General features: G+C 43.8%; 1 protein-coding gene and 1 pseudogene across 2 annotated transcripts in view; both read left to right on the forward strand.

Annotated features, from left to right (window-relative positions):
• The window catches only part of CHN2 (chimerin 2), a 300337-nt gene that overhangs the window by 158422 nt on the left and 120707 nt on the right, over positions 1-21208 (forward strand). For both annotated transcript variants that reach the window (XM_045495183.1, XM_045495182.1), the window contains exon 3: positions 7910-7965. In XM_045495183.1, coding sequence (XP_045351139.1) covers positions 7910-7965 — 56 coding nt within the window. The remainder of the gene's footprint in view (positions 1-7909; positions 7966-21208) is intronic.
• On the forward strand, positions 12050-12171 carry LOC123607827 (annotated as a pseudogene).

Below are 21208 nucleotides of genomic sequence, written 5' to 3' on the forward strand. Positions count from 1 at the left end.
TCCTAAGGAAGGTGGAAAACACGTTGCTAATTATATGTTTACCCTATCAATTTCACCCTAGTGTATCGGTTTTGAGTCTGGTTTGGGGGTCTAACCGAAGTCGTGCTTTTTTTTTTTTTTCATTTGCTCTGAAATCATACAACTTTCGACACAGAAGGGATAGCTGAGGCCGTTTAACACAAACCTAATGGCATATATGAAATTGCTCTTTATTACGCCCAGCTAATAGTCATCCCGGCTCTATTTGAGGGCCTCTAGTGATGTATAACTCTAAAACTGAGGGGAGTAATGCCACCAGATGTGCCGTCGACATCATCAAAACCACACTGCCTGGGGGCGCCTGGGTGGCGCAGTCGGTTAAGTGTCCGACTTCAGCCAGGTCACGATCTCGCGGTCCGTGAGTTCGAGCCCCGCGTCGGGCTCTGGGCTGATGGCTCAGAGCCTGGAGCCTGTTTCCGATTCTGTGTCTCCCTCTCTCTCTGCCCCTCCCCCGTTCATGCTGTCTCTCTGTCCCAAAAATAAATAAACGTTGAAAAAAAAAATTAAAAAAAAAACACCACACTGCCTGAATCTATCCAGAGCATCACTGAGCAAGAGCTCTTTTGGCTGTCCTGGACCCATAAATTATTTGAGTTTGGGTGCTGGGCCACTCCTAAACTCACCGACCGTATTATCCCCAAGCTCATGCTACTCTATCTTATTCCCAAGACTACTATCCACTCATACGGTCTTTCAGCAAACATGCAGGCAAGACCTTTTGCGTGTCAGAGAACAAGGTTTAGGAATCAAAAATGACTACCTTGTGACCCCTACTTTTCTCCAATGTGTGGTCTTGTAAGGGAGAAGATATAAAGCGATTAACTTAAAATGCAAATGGCTTCAGTCAGAGTATCCTCCTCTTCCACTGCCTGAGATTAGAGAAGACTCTATAGAAGGGGTTAAATTTGTATGAGTCTTCAAGGATGAATTGGAAAAGGAATCTTAGGGCCTTGCAGGGCTTCACGAGATCATTTTTAAAATCCACATATGCCAGGGGCGGCCGGATGACTCCGTTGGTTAAGTGTCTGGGTCTTGATCTCTGTTCAGATCTTGATCTCAGGGTCATGAGTTCAAGCCCCACATTGGACTCCATGCTGGGCCTGGAGTCTACTTAAAAAAAAATTCCAATATGCCAAACCTGTAGCATTTTCCTGATCTGAAAGTCCAAAAAATTTCAGAGCATGAAATTTGCTTGGTTTTAAATAACCTGTTGTTAACTCCATTTTGAACCTGAGGAACCACCGAGGCCTTTTCTGCGAAATGTTCACAAACAGTCCTTTGAAAGATAATTTTAGGTTTTGATGTCAAGCTCATTAGCATAGCATTTATGGAATGCACATTTTCCCATCACGCACACTTTTTTTTTTTTTTAACTCTAGTGACTTTTGGTACTTTTAAGTTGCTCCTCTATTTACTGAAGGCAGTACATTTTTGCCATGTTATAAGACGTGGTTCTAAAAATGTGATTTTTAATTGGTGTAGAAGTATATAGGTATGTCTTTCATTGCTGATTACTGGACATTAATTTTGACTTACTTGGTATCAGATTCTTAACATGAGGCATTAGTCCCCATTATGACATTATGCCTAAAAGAAAATTAGCTTACCTGATAATAACACACTTTAAAAAGTGATTTCTAAGGGTTTTTTTAAAATGTTTATTAATTTTTGAGAAGGAGAGAGCGCACAAGCGGGGGAGGGGCAGAGAGCGAGGGAGACACAGACTCCGGAGCAGGCTCCAGGCTCTGAGCTATCAGCCCAGAGCCTGAGGCGGGGCTCGAACCCATGAACCGTGAGACCATGACCTGAGCTGAAGTCAGATGGTCAACTGACTGAGCCACCCAGGTGCCCCGATTTCTAAGTTTTAATGCTAATTGCGATGCTCTTGGATGGAGGTAACAGAATATTCCACTCCATCACATTCAATGACTTAAGCAAAAGGTCCAGGGACTTATTCCAGCAGCTCAAGCGACATAGGCAGTTGTGTATCTCTTCCTTTCTTGGCTCTGCTTTTCAGGTTGGGCATCACTATTAGGAGGCTCTCCCTTTGTGATCCCAGATAGCTACCAACAGCATCAGGACTACCTCCCTTATTCAAGAGCAGCAGGCAGACGGTTTACTTTCCGGATACCTTTAGCAAAGACTTAGAACCGAGTCTCAGCCTTGACCGACTTGCGTTACCCATTCTCAACTCCATCGTTACGGTCAAAGAGTTGAATATGCTGCTCACCTGAACCAGTCAAGGACCAACCGTCTGTAATCCACATAACTGGAAAATTTGGAGGACTGTTAGAATGGAGAAGATGGAAATGGATGTGGGGAAGGCAACCACAAATGTCTGGCTTAGAAATTTAGAGGAATAGGAACCTTAGAAATCAGCTCCCTCCATATTTTATTTAAAGTAGATTGTGCATTCATTCATGTATCACTCATTCAGCCAATACATATTAAGTCTTTGCTTTAAGCCAAACACTGTGCTTCGAGTTGTGAGGCCAGCGGAATCGATCAGCCTGGGTCTTGAGTCAGAACCGTGATGTCACATGATTTTCCTTAACCACCTGAATTCTCCGCTCCCCTCCCTTTCTCGGAACCTAATGCTACCATTTAACTGGGCTTGTCTTGGGACAAGAATAATCTTGTCCCAAAGTATCATGTATCTGCAGCTAGTCCTTGATATTCACGATCAGACCCCAAAACAAAGCATTGGCGAAGTCATCAAGAAAGCATTGGTTTCCATTTTCTTAAAAAAAAAAAAAAAAAAGCTATCTTTAAGTGCACTTAAAAAAGTAACAATGAAGCCACGTTCTAAACTTTAAGCCGGAGCCACATGAACTGTATGCCCTAAGCAGACAAGTTCACAAGTCCATCTCCCTGAGTATACTCTGAGAGACTTTCTTTTCTAAGAGGCCAAGTGCCAATTAGACAGCAGATTCTGGTGCCGACAGCTCTCCCAGGAGACCCTCCGGGCGGTAGGTCAAGCAGTCACAGCTTGTGCCTGTTTTCCTAAAGAGGAGTTGAGAACCTCAAAACCCTGACCCCCTGACCCCCTGCATCGGAATTGCCTGGGGAGAATATTTAGAATAACAGATCCTCAGCCCTAACCCCCAGATTTCTGAATCAGAAGAGTTGGTGGGGGAAATCTGCAATTTATCATACCCCGTCGTTTTTTTCTTTTTCACACTTACACCTGAGACCCTCTCATCATGAGGCTACATAGCCTCATCCCCGGGTTTCTCACTGTGCCATTAGACAAGAAGAGAGCTCGGTCCACATTAAGTCTGGACATTCTGCCAGTGAGGCAGGTTGGAGGTGAGGTTAAGCCAAGACGACCTCTAAAACACCTGCTGTTTTCTCACTCGCACCCATGAGTTTTTCCCATGAAGAATGGGAAGGACATGGGCGGTGAGCAGGGTGGCCCTGGCTCAATGTCACAAGCAAATGGCTGGCTTGGCCTCCTGGGTCTTCATGCCCTCTCAATAAAGAAGAAGCTGTTAAGAGGCCATTCCTGCAGGGTCTGTAAGGAGCGAATGGGTGTGGACAGGGCTTCAGTGTCACCCAGGCCACAGGCCTTCCCTTGGCATCCCCAACAAGTGGGGTGATTACTGTTAGAGAATGAGCCCACTTTTCTTATTGAAGAAAAAGTAAAACATTCTTTCAGTGAGTCCTGGATTTCTCGATGTGCTTCACGTTGCTTGGGAAGCAAGGACTCCTCTTCTCCACCTCCATGGACCCCAGTGGCCATGCCCCCTGCCAAACAGCTGGTTCCAGTGCAAAGAATTCTCTCAGGTCTTGTAGAGTGCCCAGGGCTGGGGAGTGCCTAGAACATATTTGGAACATTGCTATAGCAGCAAGTTCCATCGTATCACCTCCTAGCCCACAGAACCACCCGAGAAGCGACATACATTATCGTGTTTTGCTTGTGAAATGTATTTGTTGAACAACAACAAAAAAGATCCAAGAAGTGACACTTTCAGATGATGTGACATGTTCCAGTTTGTGTTAAATATGCCTCAGAGGTTTTTTTCTTCACGGATGGTTGTTTGGTTGTAGCTAACCTTGAAAACGAGCGCCTGAAACCCTTGCTCGAAGCTAAGATAGGATTTAGGGCCCATTTTTTTATAGGGCTACCATTGCTGTTGGTCGCCATCTCATTATCTTTATAGAGACACATTATCCAGATGGGAAACAGGCTTCTGTGCCTATTTGCCAACTTTTGTTGCTTGGAACAGCACCGAATAGATCGGTTCCTGAGACCTGCTCACTGAGAAACAGCGATCAGTCAGTGATGTGTGCTGCCCAGGAACCAGGAAAAAGACCCGGCGGTTCCTGGCTTGAGGGTTTTGCAGGGACTCCCTCAAAGTCGCCCCTGGCTCAGACTGCTCCTGGTTTTGAGATTGGTGAACTATCGCATTGCTCTTTACTAAACCTCAAAGGGTCCTTAGAGGGCACAGCGACCGACTTTACCCTGTCTGGAATGTTCCTTCACCTGTATCCTCTGTGAGTGTTAATGGCGTCTCAATCTCTCATGGTTTCAAGGTCCTTCCCTGCATTCAGTGTATCATTAAGCGCTGTCAGTTCTCCTCTGCAATCCATTTACCTTCTTGTCTGACTTTCCACCAGAGGGTTGTCTTAATGCACATTTTCACGATCTCCTTTACGTGGGACGAAAATACTGTTCTCTCTGGATTCCCTGCCTCCAAGGCAACCTCCTCTGATCCTCCTTTCAGTGAGGCAAAGGGCAGTGCCCCCACTCATGGCTGGGTATTAGAGTCTCCAAAGAGCTTTTATAAAAGAAAAACAAACTGGGGGGGGGGGGCTTTTCCCCAGAATGTCAGTGAGCATTGCCAGTGCTCAGGCCCTCTCTACCTCCTGCTTTAGGGAACTACCGGCGAGGCTGAAAAATCCCAAACCTTGGGATCTGGAAATCGGGCTTTAAATCTCAATGTCGTCATATTCTCTGTGTGACCTGGGGCTTCTTCAAAGCTTGGCATCTCCACTACTTTCTCAGTAAGGGTACTAGTTACCTTGGAAGTTTGTTGGGAAGATTAAATGGGAAGATGTAGATAAGGCGTCTGGCACATAGTTGGTGTCCCTAATTTGGCAACTTGTATCTTCTGGATAGTCTTATCCTTATTATGCTGAAACAGACCAGATCACGTTCTCTCCCTGCTCAAAAAATGTAACTGTCACCCCGCTTTCAGACAGAAGGACATCCATGCTCCTTAGCGTGACCTTTAAGATTTAGCTTTATGTGGGGGTGCCTCGGTGGCTCAGTTAAGCGTCCAACGTCGGCTCAGGTCATGATCTCGCGGTACGTGAGTTCGAACCCCACGTCGGGCTCTGTGCTGACAGCTTGGAGCCTGGAGCCTGCTTTGGATTCTGTGTCTCCCTCCCTCTCTGCCCCTCCCCTGCTCACACCCTGTCTCTCTCTCTCTCTCTCAAAAATAAATAAACATTAAAAAAAATTTTTTTTTAAAGATTGAGTTTAAATCTTTAAAATTCAAGAGAAGGGAGAGAGGGTGCCATTTGGGTACCTTGGGAAAGAGCAAGCCAGGTGGAAAGTATAGCAAGTGCAAAGGCCCTGAGGCATAGAAAAACAAGCAGGGCTCCAGACTCAAAAGGATAGCCCGATGCCCCCGGGCAAATATTTAACCGTTCTGTGCTTATTCCCTCATCTAAAAAATAAGAATGATAATAATGCAGCATTCTTTTTTCTGATTTCTCCTGAAGATTCAATAAAATATTGTCCCTGGCACATGATAGGCACTCGATATGCTGGTTCCCTTCCCTTCTCCCTTTCTCTCCATTTATCATAAAAGCCTCCATATAATGGTGACTGTGGTGTATGGCCTATAGCAGATGTTCAAATATTTGCTGATATGAATTACAAAGGCACACTTAGCAACAAATGCTCCTGTCTTACAACATGTATACTTCCTTTGTCACCTCCAAACGAGGCATTAAAAATGGTGTGCAGCCGGCCGTACTGTGCCACGTATAACTGTTGGCTTCAAGAGGCATTGGCAGCGAGAAGAGAGGAGGGGGCAGGATTCTTTGGATGTGGCTTCTGCAATTCCCCTTGGGTCTAACGCTCCGTGATTTCAGGAACTGGCCCTTTTGGGTCCCGTTACACTCATTAATAGCAGCACTGTTGGAAACCAGGTAGTAGGTATTGGGGCTGATTCAAGAGGTATAAAGGATTCCACGCAGCCTCTCCCATGATTTAAGGAGAGCATGGGCATTACTGGGATGGTCGGTGGAACGTCCACAATTATTTGTGTATCTTTGGCCAATACTTCCTCGTGTTTTCTCTTTGATGAGAGGCCTTCTCTGTCTCTATCTGCCATACATGGGTACAGTTGTCCTTAAGTGACACAGGCATTGTCATTAGCCTGGGCAACTCAGCTTGGCAACGTGGCACGTTAAAACGTCTCTACGAGGGTTAGATAGTTTGTTCTTTGTGCAAAAGCTGGGCAGTCTACACTTAATTAGGTAAGAAAATAACCACGTTGAGCTGCAGGCATTGAGAAGCCATAATTACAGAATACATCCCATCATCTCCATCGCTGTTTCCATATGACCATCTGTGTCTCAGTTAAAATTTCTTTTTTTATTTTTAGACCTAAGAATAGATCAGAAATTTTTGCTTATCTTACTACATTTTCTAGAAATAGTTTATGTGACTGAATTGTAACTTTTCATACATTTATATGGTCTAAAATTAATTCTTCCTTTTGCAAGATTCTCAGGATAATATCAGCTTGGCTTTCAAAGAGGTAGAGCTCACAGGTACCTGCATAGGGTGGTTTCCTTCTTTTTTTCTTTGGTCTTTTTTTTTTTTTAATGTTTGTTTATTTTAGAGAGAGAGAGCAAGAGAGAGCACACAAGTCGGGGAAGGGCAGAGAGAGAGAGAGAAGAGAGAGAGAGAGAGAGAGAGAGAATCCCAAACAATCTCTGAGCTGTCAGTGCAGAGGACGATGCAGGACTTGATCTAATGAGCCACAACATCATGACCCGAGCCAAAATCAAGGGTCTAATACTTAACTAACTGAGCCGCCCAGGCACCTGGGGTAGTTTCCTTCCAAGAAAAATAACCAGACTAGCTGAACAGCAGAAAATCACTCATTGTAATCAGAAAAATCATGGATAAATAGGCTGATAAATTTTATTTTTATATACAAACCTGCTTTCCTCCACCCCCAAGCCTGAAAGGCTGTCTTTGAAGCAAGATATAAGAGGGTTACTATTTCTTAAGATATTGAGGGACCCAAGAAAGAGAAATGACAATGGGTGGGAATTAGTCATGTAGATGAGAATCCCTGGTGATGGGTGGGCCAAGAATGGCACTCAGGAAAGGAGAAAGGACTTGGGGTTTTACCCACTCACAGAATCAGTGGTGTCTTTGTACATATCTGTGACATTTCAGAGAATAACACTCCTCTGCTAATGCCAGTCCTTCCCCGATGTGTCAGGAGACATCATGGAAATTCAGGAATCCTATTATGTGATCTTGCTGCTTAGATACTCAAAAGTAGAATTCCATTCTTAAAATAGTCAGAAGAATTTTACTCCTACCTTCCAAGAAAGCCATAAAATGAACAATGCCAGTAACAATTATGAAACTAAATTGGCCTTGTAAAGGAATAAAAAAATCAATTTTGCCAGTTTACATCCATGGTAACTCATTTCCATATAAATGATCTGACTTTATTCAGTCTAAAAATGTGCCTGTATCCTTTTTGTTTTATTTTTTGTTTGAAATATTTGCAGTTCTTGAGATATACTTAGGTGGAACTATTTGAAGACATTTTGGTATGTGTTGTAGTTTTCTAATTATAATTATCTTTTTTTTTTTTTTTTTTTTTGGCAGTATATCAGTTACAGCAAGAGGCCCCTCGTCCCAAGAGGATCATTTGTCCTGGGGAGGTCAGTACTCAGCTATTTCCAACACACCTTGTTAAATATGATGAATTGTTAGCACTTTGTTGACATAGGAGGGCTTTCCGGTTTCCTGGGAGTTGATTTACATTACTGTTTGTTAAAGCGTCACCAAATTTAACACCTAAGTAATCTATATTTTGAAATCGGGTGTTATTTGAAAAATATTCACAAACTAATTTGAAATCAGAGGTCTTGTGTTTTTAACCATTGCAGAGGCAAATTAAGCCTCCATTTTTAAAACCCCCAAGACGTGTGTTTTGGTGTCTCCTTGCTGTTTTGATTCTTTTATCATTTTTTTATTATGGAATGCTTCCAACAGAGAAAACACAGAGAATAATAAATATCTAGGTCCCCTCAACACTCATATTTAACAAACCTTTATGCTCTGTCACATTTACTTGACGTTAAAAAAAAATCCCTACAAGAAAAATGACTGTTTTTATTCTTGGAGATAAGCTTAAAAATGTATCAACTCATAAAAATGCTCACAGCCCAGAGAACTGTCCCCAGGCCTCCTTCACTTCTCTTATCATCTGGGATGCCAGCAAGATTGAAAGGCAGGGCGAAGGTTCTATTTCCTAGTTTTATACTGGCACCAGTTTCTGTAATAGTCAAACTAATATCCTTCCCCCAAAGGTCCATGGGTCTTTGCTTATTTTTGATATTACGACTTAGATTAAATATACAGTAGCAGATGCCACTTAAAGTGTCCCATCTGCCTTATTGGGAGGAAAAGGCTCCCATTCCAACACCCTTGAGATTCATCCTTGAACATCAGTGCTTTCTGGCTACAAGACTGACAGGATCTGGTTTTGAACCTGTCTCAAAGACTTCGGTCCGTAGATATCCACACCCAGAGCTGACTTATCACTAGTTAATAAATGTTTCTACATAAAATTTTACTTCTGTGGGATGCTGAAATTCATCAACTGATTGTGTCCTGTCATCAACCCTGATGACTTTTGTCCTTTTGTTGTTCAACGATAAAGGAGGATAAGATAAGGAATAAGAAAGGAATAGGGTAAGTACAAAATGTTTAATGAGATGCTTGGAATAGAGTGTCTGGAGAGACAAGTAAGACACAAACTATTAAAAATTCCTCCGATCCTACTTTGCATTTAGTATTTCTCCAGCAGAAAAATCATAGCCCGTGCAGGGAGCTAGAGCGATTCAGATGTCTCCATGAAAAGAATGCTTTGTAAAATGAGAACACAACTAAGGACTTTTCCCAGGGGTATTGAGACGAAGTCTCTAGGCAAAGTTGCGTACCAGAACTTAAAATCTAAAGAGATTGTAAATGCTCATATGTTCATTTATTCAACAAATATATATGGAAAGTCCGCTGTGGTCTGATTTTGATCTAGGTGTTGGGACAGCAAAGAACTTGGCTATTGATACTTGGCATGTCATATCAAAAGAGAACAAAATCATGATGTGTGTAATTAAAGATCTACTATTTTGCCTCTGCATATGTACGCACGTGTGTGGGTGCATGTGTGCGTGCACGTGTGAGAGGGAGCGCACTTCTTTGCTTCTCAAAATCTTTGGAGCCGTGTCATTTGTCCTCTAAGCCAGGTGGAACGTTAGCAGTGGAGATGGGTAGATTCAGATTAGCTTCACAGCTCTTCCTAGGATTCAGCTGAAACTCTTCAGACGTCCAGCGGGGTCTGAAGGATCCACAAATCTCTTTAATGTTGCACTTGCATCAGGAGGCAATGCCACAGACCTCTTGGCAAAGCAGAGCTGTGTGCCACAAGCCATCACCGTCTGCTGTCACTCAAGAACATAGTGCATGCGTGGCTTTTTTTTTTTTTTGTCCTCTCGTCTGTCTTTTGAACCAACTTTTCACCTCCCGACCTTTGTCAGTTTAATTCATTAATAACTTACCTGGTTGATGCTGGACTCATAGCTTGCTTGCCTCTAGAAATTCCACATCCCATTTCTACCATGAAACCTCGCCTGAAATGGATATTCATCAGCTCCATTTCCTCGGCAGGCAGCATGGGGCCCGTGCAGCCAGCCAGGTGTCCGGCGGTAAAGGGTTGCGTGTTGCTGGCGGAACAGGTGCTGCTTGGAGGGACAATGCCAACTGGAGCGGCTTCAGCTCCCTTGGTCCTCCAGTGCGACGGGAGCTGCAGGTCGTTCCTGCCCACGTTGCTTGGCGTCCCGGGACGTGGCCTCCTTCAAGTGAAGGCACGGCCTCCTCTTGGATGCTGTGAAACCGCTGCCTCTGCTACAGGCAGCGTGTGAGCAAATGTCTCTTTGGCCCGTGCCGCACCTGCATGCTCAGGGGACATGCCTAATGAAGTCAGAAAGCCTTCAGTTAGAGTATGCGGCCAGAGAGACTGACGCTTTATTAGCACATTTACCTAACGCCGTAAGGGCTATTTCTTTTGAACCGTGAGTTACGATTTTTTTGTCTTTGCCACCTCACCCCTTAGCCAGCTATTAAGAGGCCACGTTTTCCTTCTATATACAGTCCAGCCACCCTCCTTCTTAGTCTTCAGCCTGTCTGCTCCCAGCCACCATGTCCCCGGCAAGCCTGCCCCGCTGTGTTACTCCAGCGTACCCCATTTCTTTTGTCTCTCTGGTGGCTCGTATCCTCCCGGGCCAGGGGCTCCTCTCAGGTTAGGCTCGTCCCGCTGAATACGACGAGGACTCGCGTGAGAGCACCGGCGGGGTCTGTAGTCACGCAGATACGGAACACTGTTGCTCAAGGGTAAAGACACAGGCCAGTGTGACTTGAACGCTTGCTGGCCGTCAACAGATACCAGCCCCCTAACAGACTTCGCTGGGGACCTAGATGAGTCGAGGGGACCACTGGATTCAGCAGGCAAAATCCAGGGAGCCTTGGGAATGCAGGCAGAGGGGCCCAGCTACAGAGTCAGCTGGCCTTGCTTTGGATTCGTGCTGTGCCACTTTCTGACCACTTAACTAGAGCCACGCACTTACTTCCTCAGGGAGATGAAGGTCTACTCTACTCCAAGGGCCAATATCTACTTGGCAGGGTGCTATAATCGGGATATATGTGGTAAGTGTCTAGAATAGGGCTTGGCACATAATAAGTACTCAGTGTTCCCGATTCAAGGCAGATTCAGAAACCTGTGAAGAAGAGGTTCGGACGCGGTCATTAGGGACAGAGTCGGAGCGATGACCGTGTTCTCTGCATGGGAGAGTCCAAAAGACAGGGATCAAGAACAAAGCAAGATGCCTGGGTCAGGAATTCAAAACCACCAGGAGAAAAGATACTGAGGATGAGGAACAGAGGGTGTAAGCAGCGAGGGAAATGACGGTTCCCTGCTTTCTCGAGATTCATCGCTGTGAGTTCGTATTTATCGAGTAGCCACTGCACTTGGCCCTCTACTAACATTTCCTGAGTGCTCCTTGCCAGGAGATTCAAAACATCTTCTTGTATGCAAAATTCTCTCGCCCTTTCCCACCATTATCTATCGGTCATTTTGAAAGCAGTTCATTGATTAACAAATAGGTGCCTGGGTGGTCAGGAAGGAACTGTGAATGTTGACTCCCAAATGTGTACCTCTAACTAAGACTTCTCCCTGGGCCCCAAACACCTTGTTCCATCTGTCTGCTTGACCTCCTCAAGGAGATGTCCCATCGGCCACCTGTAGTGTAACATTCAAAAGAGAACTGACCCCTCTCCGCCCCGAGACCTAGACTCCTCTCTTCCCACCCTCATCTCCCTCTCTCTCCGTTCACCAAACAGGAGCCCAGATCATAATTATTAAATATAAAATCGAACAGCTTCAACGGCTTCCCGTCGCTCTTAAAATGAAAGCAGGACCCCTTGCTATGCCTGTGGGCCATGGTGGGGCTCCTGTACGGGTCACCTCCCTGCCTACACCATTCTCCTCGGAGCGCACTGCCCTGCCTCCCGGCTAGCCTCTGCTCCCCTCCATCAAGCCAACCACAACATTGCAACTACAGGATCTTCAGATCCGCCCTTTGCCTGGAATTTTCCAGTGTTCTCTGCATGTCCAGGTTTCAGATAAGAGTTCAGCTAATAACAGAAGCCTTCCCCGAACCCCGTGAAAATTAGCACCTCTCCATCGCAGTGTTCTCTCCTGAGCTTCGTGAAGGTGGCTCTAGGTGTTGCTTCGGCAACTGCTTATTGCCATTGGTGATTGTTCTTCTCCTCCTTTGGGGGAGTAAGAGGGAGAGGACACAGGCTGAGTGGTTTAAAAAAAAAAAAAAAAAAAAAGGGACCGCCCCAACCATCAGATCTCCTTGGTGTATCACCCTGTTTATTTTGTTTGTAGCCCTTGATACGCTATCTAATATACTTTCTCTTGTACTTGTCTGCTTGTCACTTCTACGTCTCCCTCCAGGAAAATACATGCTCCAGAGAGTTCATTGGTCTTAATTGCATGGACTTCCCTAGCATTGAAGCCAGCGCCAAGCTGCAGTGGGCAATCAGTAAATATATGGTAAAATGGTGGGGAAAAAATGGAGACCACTAACATAAGGAATTTAGAATTCTCAAACTATTACTAATAGCATATCAGATTTACCCAATGCTGTTATTAGGGTAGTGACTTGGGCCTTTGGCAGATGTTAAGGTTCTTAAACACAGACTAATATTTTTTTTTCCTGGAATATTCCAAATTTCTTTTGGCCTTTCCAAAAGGCCAAAACGTCAAGATTTACTTGCATGACTAATTTAAAGTCAAGCTCTGCTAGAATTGCCTCAAGAATATACAAGAAGTAGAAATTCTTTTGTGACTAAGTGATTTGGTGTCATTTGTCTTTTTGAAATTGCTGGTGTGAGTATGGAATCATAGAAAGCAATTTCCAAAAAGGGAAATAAAGCTGTGTACTATTACTTCAAATTGTTCTCCCTTTTGTGCAGCCTTACTTTCTCTCTCTCTTGCCGTAGAATAATATATTTTGGAAAGTTTCTTGGTTTTTTTTTTTTTTTTTTAAATGCAAAAGTGGATTGTAGAACTGAGGTTTCTAGCATTCATGACCAGAACCAGCTTTTTTTCCTTGATCGGCCAAGTATAGATGATAATGACCAAGCTCAAATTGCGGTAACCCCTGATTTTACCTGCTAGTGAATTGTATTCACTTTGTAAATATCACTTTAAATGCCCCATCTTCTCTAGTTTGGGGTGTCCCTAAATATCTGCCCATTTCACTTTCTGGTACCTTTATTTGTCAAAATTGTTCATTTCGGTCTACAAAAGCATTTCACTTTCTCATTATGCTTTTAAAATTTTGATTCACCATACCTGGGCTTTACAGTCTTATAGTCTTGTAGCTTGAGGCATTTATCTTGTCTTAGTTGTATCTGGAAGATCTTAACAAGCCATATTGATTGACCATGTCATTCTCCACTAACTCAGTCCATTTAGAATCTGATTTAAAGTAAACTCAGGAGGTTTTCTACTATTCTACAATCCTCCCCCTTTTCGTATTTTACTCATTGAAAATAAATGTTTTTAAACATATGTGCATTTGGGGGAACATTAAAACTCTTCCTGACTCAAGACATTTAGACAAGGTACGTCTCTAACATAATGAGATTGATTCTGCAAGCCACAAACAAAAATCAATCCCATTACCTTTTAATTGGCTTAATGTGTAGTGATCAGAAAGCTGTTTCTTCCCTGGTAAGAAATATTTCTGTTCTTCTCATCCTAGACTTTCTCCATGGGTCTCCTTTTTTTCCCCTTCATATTGACGCAACCTAGAATAAAGGGTATTTTTCATCCTTATTTCTCCTAAGCTTTTAGTTCACTCTGTAATGCAGTCAGGCTCTTTTCTTGATATGATTCCATCTTGAGTTTGACTTGTTTCGGTTATAGACCGACCTACTGCAGTAAAGGGGCAAAGCTTTTCAATAAAACCAATGTTTTATTGCACCACCTGGGTGGTGCAGTTGGTTGAGCGTCCGACTTCAGCTCAGGTCGCAGTTGATGATTGCAAGTTGATGATCTCGCAGTTGATGATTTCAAGCCCTGCGTCGGGCTCTGTGCTGAGGGCTCAGAGCCTGGAGCCTCCTTTAGATTCTGTGTCTCCTTCTCTCTCTGCCCTGCCCCTGCTCATGCTCTGTCTCAAAAATAAATAAAATATTTTTTTTTTCAACGTTTATTTATTTTTGGGACAGAGAGAGACAGAGCATGAACGGGGGAGGGGCAGAGAGAGAGGGAGACACAGAATCGGAAACAGGCTCCAGGCTCTGAGCCATCAGCCCAGAGCCCGACGCGGGGCTCGAACTCCCGGACCGCGAGATCGTGACCTGGCTGAAGTCGGACGCTTAACCGACTGCGCCACCCAGGCGCCCCAAAAATAAATAAAATATTTTTTAAAAATGTTAGAAAAAAATTTAGATAGGTGAGTTTTATTTTTTCTAAGTACACAACCAAAAATTTGGGGCTTTTTTTTTTTTTTTAAAGTTCTTATTGACAAGCACTGCCATCTACCAAAATACATAACCCTCCAAAAAAGAAGTCACTCTCTTTAGACTACTTTGAACTGCTTCTAATGTAATGCAGACCCTGCATGTTTGGACCTATAAATATTTAGTCATTTGCAAGGTGATATCACGAACAGAGGATAAGGGACTCCTGCTACAGAATGCAGAGGCTCAGGGGCTCCGAGCCAAGAGGACAGGTGGGCTGGACCGGAGACAGCCGTCAAAGAACAGTATCTATGCCGAAGCATAAATTGAGGCAAAGGCAGAAGGTCTCTTCTTAAAACCAAACGAGGAAGGTAAAGGGGAGATTAAACAGTGATTGATAATAAAGTAGCATTTCTTGAGAAGCTCCCTTGATCTCTCCGGGTGATTTTTATTTCTGAGAGTCAAACTTGAACGTGTGTATTCCTTGATGCAATTACTTGAGACGACCTTGTGTAATTAGTTGTTTTAGGAAAACAGAACAGCTGATAGCGTCATGGGGTACAACACATGCTCTGTTACCCTTACCTAACCCGTGACAGCCGTAAGAACCCAAGATATGTCGCTCGTTGATGAGAGGTGGGAGGGGGGCGGGCCAGACTGCAGCAGAATGGTTATGCCAAAGTGCTGGATTTCGTAGGGCCAACCTTACACACCCGAACAGGAAGTAGATGTCTCGCCTCCTCAGTAGCTGGTGCCCAGTGTGCCTGCTTTGTGACTCAGAGGTCAGGTCCCGCAAGAGTTCCGTTGTGGCCAGGGTTATCCGAGAAGGAGAGCGGGTACAAAGCACTGAGTGCCTCAATAAGGTTTTACAGACAAGCTTTGCATTTACTCACCTGGTTAAACGTTAACTGAGAAATAATGCTGAGAAAAGTGAAGCCACACTTCGCCCTGGGCAAGCCTAATCTCAGGGAATGTGGCCCGGCTGGCCAAGCAGTGGGACATTTGAAAACAGGTCTGTAACCTTGACTCTCCTTGCCGTCAGAAAAATGTAGGTGGTATAGTTTCAGACCATCCCTATTTTAAAAGGTCCGCCCTCAATGATGTGGCCCATTTATTTACTTCTTGTCCATCTTTTCGTTGCAAGCGATAGAAGGAACACACTTGGAGTGCCTGCTGTGCCCAGAGCACTGGGTTCGAGTTTTACCCATGTTATTCCTCACAGCAGTCCCGTGGGGATTGTTACCCCCTCTCACTTTACAAGAGGAAATGAGACAAACAGCGCAGGAGGGACAGAGTCTGAATCAAACCCAGACCAAACCTAGGACTGGGCTTCTAACCCGGTGATTCGCCACTGTGGTCCCAGGACCAGTGGCTCCAGCATCACCTGGGAACTTTCAGAAGTGCGGATTCCCTGGCCCACCCCAGACCGGCTGAATCACAAACTTGAAGACAGGGCCCAGCAATCTGTGTTTTAATGAACGCTGATGTCATCTTGACACGCGCTCAAGTGTGAGCGTTCTCCTTCCCTCTGATTTCTTTGTCCTCCTCCCTTCCCTGCACTCTAAGATAGAAGCCTCAGGATGCCTGTCCCCTCATGATGCTTCCTGTTTGGCTTGCACTGTGCTAGACTCCTCATGAACTTCGAAGTAGATGCCAAGTCACCCCGTAGCCTTCTGTTTTTCATCCGGATGTACTTCCTCCTGGATGTTATTTCCCACCCTTTAAAAATATTTTGCTTTTGCCTTTCTTTGCTATGTCTAGCTTTTCCGTACCTGGAGTGTTGCAGAGGCCAAATATGAATCCTTGTATGAGTATGGTCAAGTACTTAATTTAGCCTCCTTTCCTATTCCCACCCCACTGCCCGGTTTGTTATACTTCTTACTTTTAGGTTTGTATTACAGGCAAAAATATTTAGAAGCACCTGGGTGACTCAGTTGGCTAAGCATCCGGCTTCAGCTCAGGTCATGATCTCACGGTTCGTGGGTTCAAGCCCCACATCGGGTTCTATGCTGACAGCTTGGAGCCTGGAGCTTGCTTTGGATTCTGTGTCTCCCTCTCTCTCTGCTCCTCCCCTGCTCATGCTCTGTCTCTCTCTGTCTCTCAAAAACTATACGTTAAAAATTTTTTAAAATATTTAAGTCCCATTCTAAGATGCTTCATATTCATGTGTGTTCATATTCAGTATGTACTATTATGAGTTCCAGCTCTTTTTTAGATGTTTTCCTTATCTTGAGGAATATGCACAAATCTTTGATAATGTGCTCTTTCTTTTAATGGCCATTTGCGTTAATAAAAATACCAAGTCCATTATCATTACGTCAGGAATACTTTGAATTATATTATTCTGTTTCTGTATCCCAAGACGGTAGTCTCTCCATTCAGTGGGTCATCTGTGTGCCTAATGAGCATTTCTCAATTCGGGTTTGTAGATGACTAATTTGCTAATGAAAGTCAGTCCAGCACTGGTATTCTCCTGGCTCCACCTCCTTGCCTCAATCTACCACTCCCCTCATCGTCTCCAGGCTGACGCTGAGCCATTGGTAATCAATCACCTTTGGCTGTGTTCTTTAACAAATCATAGTCTCACTTGACATTAGCTCTAAATACACAGCATCCCCCTGTCTTGTTGGACAGAATAGCAAGCTTTATTTTAGCGGTGGTATCTCTTCCCTCCTCCTTATTTACATAGTCAGTGTCATCTCCCCGTTCACTGTGGAAGGAAATTGAAGAGCCTTGGTGGAGCTGAACAAAGGCATATTGGTTGCCATCCAGCACCTTGTGTCCTCCTAGGTAATGACACATCGATTGTTCGATCAATCGTTCTCGAATCTCCCTATTTCGACCAAGTCTGTAATTACACTTTTCTGGTCTGTCCCTTTGCTCTTGCTGTAGCCCTCAGGGTTCCATGACTTCTCAAAGACCATGCTTAACGATGCTTCAGCAATACCTTTCAATTCAGGGACGCAGATCAGACCTCTTAGTGTTTTAGTCTTCTGAGTTGTTTAACTGAGTAATTGAACCATTTTCTGCCTTAGCTCTTTTTGATTTTAAGTTGGCATCAGTCTCTCATAGATTAAAAATTAATGATTCTCTCTTCCCAGTACAGAAGAGTTGGAAGGGCACAAATACAAAGAGATGATCTGACCCACCATTAAACAAAAAGGCCTTTGAGCCACTGGCAAGCTCAGAGTTTTGAGCTAACTGTAAGTTGTTCTGACACCGAGTTTGAAGAATGGAGTTTAAAGAACGTTAATTTGTTAGTGTAGCATTGGCATTAGCAAACAATAGCCTGTCGACTGTTTTGGTAAATAAAGTTTTAATAGAACACAGCAATGCTCATTCCTTTCCATATTGTCTATGGCAACTTTCATGCTTCCATGACTAGTTGAGTACTTGAAACTGAGACTAGATGGTCCTCAAAGCCTAAAGTACTTCCCATCTAGCCTTGCCAGGAAACATTTGTCAACCCTTGGTCTTACACCAAAAGTAACTTGAAGAGTGAGTTGATAGATACAAAGCCCTTAACAGTGTCTGGCATTCATATATGGGAAGAATTGGTCTTTAATTTCTACCATCTCCCGAGCACTATACAGATGTTAGCAAAAAAGAGGGAATTTTAGTCCTGTTATTTGGGATGAATTTGATCCTGAGCCATTTTAAGAAACGTTTTGGCCTTCATATGTAACACGTGTAAATTGATAGACAAGGCCAAGGCAGAGACAATAAGCAGGTACTCTTTTACCAGCTTTCTCATGGCCACTTTTTTCCCCGTCAAGAAATGGGAGCCTGTTAGAAAAGAGGGCACGCTCCATAAGCAGGAAATTAAAGAGGTGTGTGGATTCTGTTGATCTCAGAATACTACCTGAACATGTCAACTAAATTCACTTTCTTTAATTCCAAGAATAACGCTGGTATTACCCTCCTATGAAAAGTTTATGTGTGGGGCGCCTGGGTGGCGCAGTCGGTTAAGCGTCCGACTTCAGCCAGGTCACGATCTCGCGGTCCGTGAGTTCGAGCCCCGCGTCGGGCTCTGGGCTGATGGCTCGGAGCCTGGAGCCTGTTTCTGATTCTGTGTCTCCCTCTCTCTCTGCCCCTCCCCCGTTCATGCTCTGTCTCTCTCTGTCCCAAAAATAAATAAATGTTGAAAAAAAAATTTAAAAAAAAAAAAAAAAAAAAAAAAGTTTATGTGTTATTGATTCTGATTAATGACTTACGTGTTGACGCATTTGGGGGTAAAGAGTGCTATGTCTGCAACTTACTAGGAAATTCAGCCCCTAAAAATGTTGAATTAGTGGGCGGAGAGAGGGAAGAATGAATAGTTATGTCATAGAGCAAGTATAGCAAATATTATAAAATCTAGGTGGTGTGTATATGAGCGTTTGCTGTAAAAGGCTTTCAGTTTCTCTGTATGTATGAACATGTTCATAATAAAAGGTCAAGAAGAGAAAACAAAGATGGTCTGTACGAGAAGAGCAGGGGCAGGATGTGCTTCGGCTCAGGGAACAAAAACAATCTCTTGGGTGCACAGCCCTGAACAGCAGGAGAGTGTCTCATGTCAGAGCTGCTGGAGGACCGTAAAGCTAGCTCAGGAATTTTTTTTTTTTTTTCAACGTTTATTTATTTTTGGGACAGAGAGAGACACAGCATGAATGGGGGAAGGGCAGAGAGAGAGGGAGACACAGAATTGGAAACAGGCTCCAGGCTCTGAGCCATCAGCCCAGAGCCCGACGCGGGGCTCGAACTCACGGACCGCGAGATCGTGACCTGGCTGAAGTCGGACGCTTAACCGACTGCGCCACCCAGGCGCCCCTAGCTCAGGAATTTTTAACGTGGACTAATTTGTCAGGAAAAGGATTCAAAAGCAAGGACAATTATTAATAAGGCTCTTTCACTCTTATTTATTACCATGTTGGGAATTATTTTAGGGGGATCGCCTGTTTCAGAAATGCTAAATTAGGTACTTTTTTAAAATAATAGGGAACAGGCTTCTGGATTTTATGGCATCATCACCGTATAGACAAATGAATACTAGAGCTGAAATCAGGGACTGGGTTTCAACCCTAAATCTGCTGTTGGCCCTGGGTAGGACTGTGACCAAGCTAATCTACCACTCCGAAGGGCAGCTTTCTTATCTATAAGAAGGAGCCAAAGATAGATAGTCCACCTCCCTGTAGGAAGAACAAATGTTAAAAGCATTCTGAAGGCCACAGTGATCTCGCCAGACAATGAGTTCTCAATTGGGGTCATATTTACTCCAAGGGGAAGGGGGGAACGTCAGTTCTTAAGGGGACACAGTCTTTTTCAATGTGTAAAGCACAGATGCACATATAGAGCATAAACAGATATACAGTCTATCTGTAGTATTAAAATTTCATTTGGGAGAGATGATTAGGAAGAAAAAAGCATGTAAAATGGCTCCAAAGAAAGATTATAATGCAGAAAAGATTGAGGACCTTTCACTAGACAATCTTTCATTTCTATCACCTCCCAAGTTCTGGCTGCCTTTCTTTTTCTTTAGGTAGATTAATTTTATTCATCGGTTGGAACACATGCATTTGAATACTTACACTGAATACTTATATTTAAATACTCTTACGTTTCTAGAAGGAGGGAGAAAAAAAGGAGAAGAAAGAGAATGATGGGTGTTCTTTGCCCTTTCCAAAGTATGTACAGGACCACTTAACCCAAATGCTATTCAGCTTTGAAGGAAAGAATTTACTAACAAGAATGAAGAATTAAATGGGTATACTCACCCAATCTTTTTCCCCCTAGAAATTTAATAGCAGCATTGAGTTTTCCCTTGATTCGATTCAGTTCTATTGGGTACTTCAAGCTTTTTTGAACCTAAGAGCTATTGGGAGAATATAAAAAGAGTTCCAAGGAGAATAATGAAGATGAATTAAGTATTGGAAATAGGATCTATTAGAAAAAGTTAGAAGAACAAGAATTATTTAGTGGAAGAACAAGCAATCAGGTGACACGGAGATGGCTTTTAGGAAACCTTATCCTATAGAGAATAGTCTCAGGTTCTCATCTGCAACAAAGACCAATGGAGGGGAAGATGTATTTTGATGCAAGAAGAATATGAGATTAGATATTAACATAAAATTTCTATCTATGCTTAAGTCCCGAATTTTGTTTCTCTTTTATGGGATTTTTAAAAATATGATACCTATCTGTAGGAAGTATCAGGAGGATGGACAGATGGACCCATCGTGTTTGATTCTCCTGTGCTGGTGGGAGGTCAGCCAGTCTGGCCAATATGGCTGACCTCCATGGGGTTTGGCTTGATGGGAGGAAAGAGCCATTTTATGTGGAGCTGTGGCTTCAGGATGCCAAAGGATGAATAGGAAGCCCTAGCCAACAGTGTCAGGGCAGAGTCAGAGCAGTATACGTAATTGGGTTGTCCACACAAGGAGGGATCAAGGTGGGTGTTGGGGGCCAACACAGGAAGCCAAGAAATGAGTGCCAGGGAAGATGTAGCAAGGAAGACTGGGTCAAAATGAGCTGCTGGGAAGATGCTCCAGGCCAGTTGGAAAGGTGAGTGCTACCCATGGCTGGACTTTTGGGTGTTCTGGAAAGCCTACAGTGAGAGTAGGATCAAAATCCACATAGACTGGGTAAAAATCCATGTAGAAGTCTTAGGAAGATGTCACAAGCTTCCGGGAAGGTATTCATTCTCTCCATGTTTTGGAACTGCTGCCCAAAGTTGTGCTTCCCAGTCCTGGAATGTGTCAGAACCCCCTGTGGAGCTTGGCAAACCTTACAGCTACCCTGGTTCCTGCCTTGGAGATTGGGATTTAATGGGAATATCACTTAGGATTCTGTTATGAGCAATAGAAATCAACTTTGGCTAAATTTTGGGAA

The sequence above is a fragment of the Leopardus geoffroyi genome, chromosome A2 (assembly GCF_018350155.1).
Source record: "Leopardus geoffroyi isolate Oge1 chromosome A2, O.geoffroyi_Oge1_pat1.0, whole genome shotgun sequence".
Taxonomy (NCBI): Eukaryota; Metazoa; Chordata; class Mammalia; order Carnivora; family Felidae; genus Leopardus; species Leopardus geoffroyi.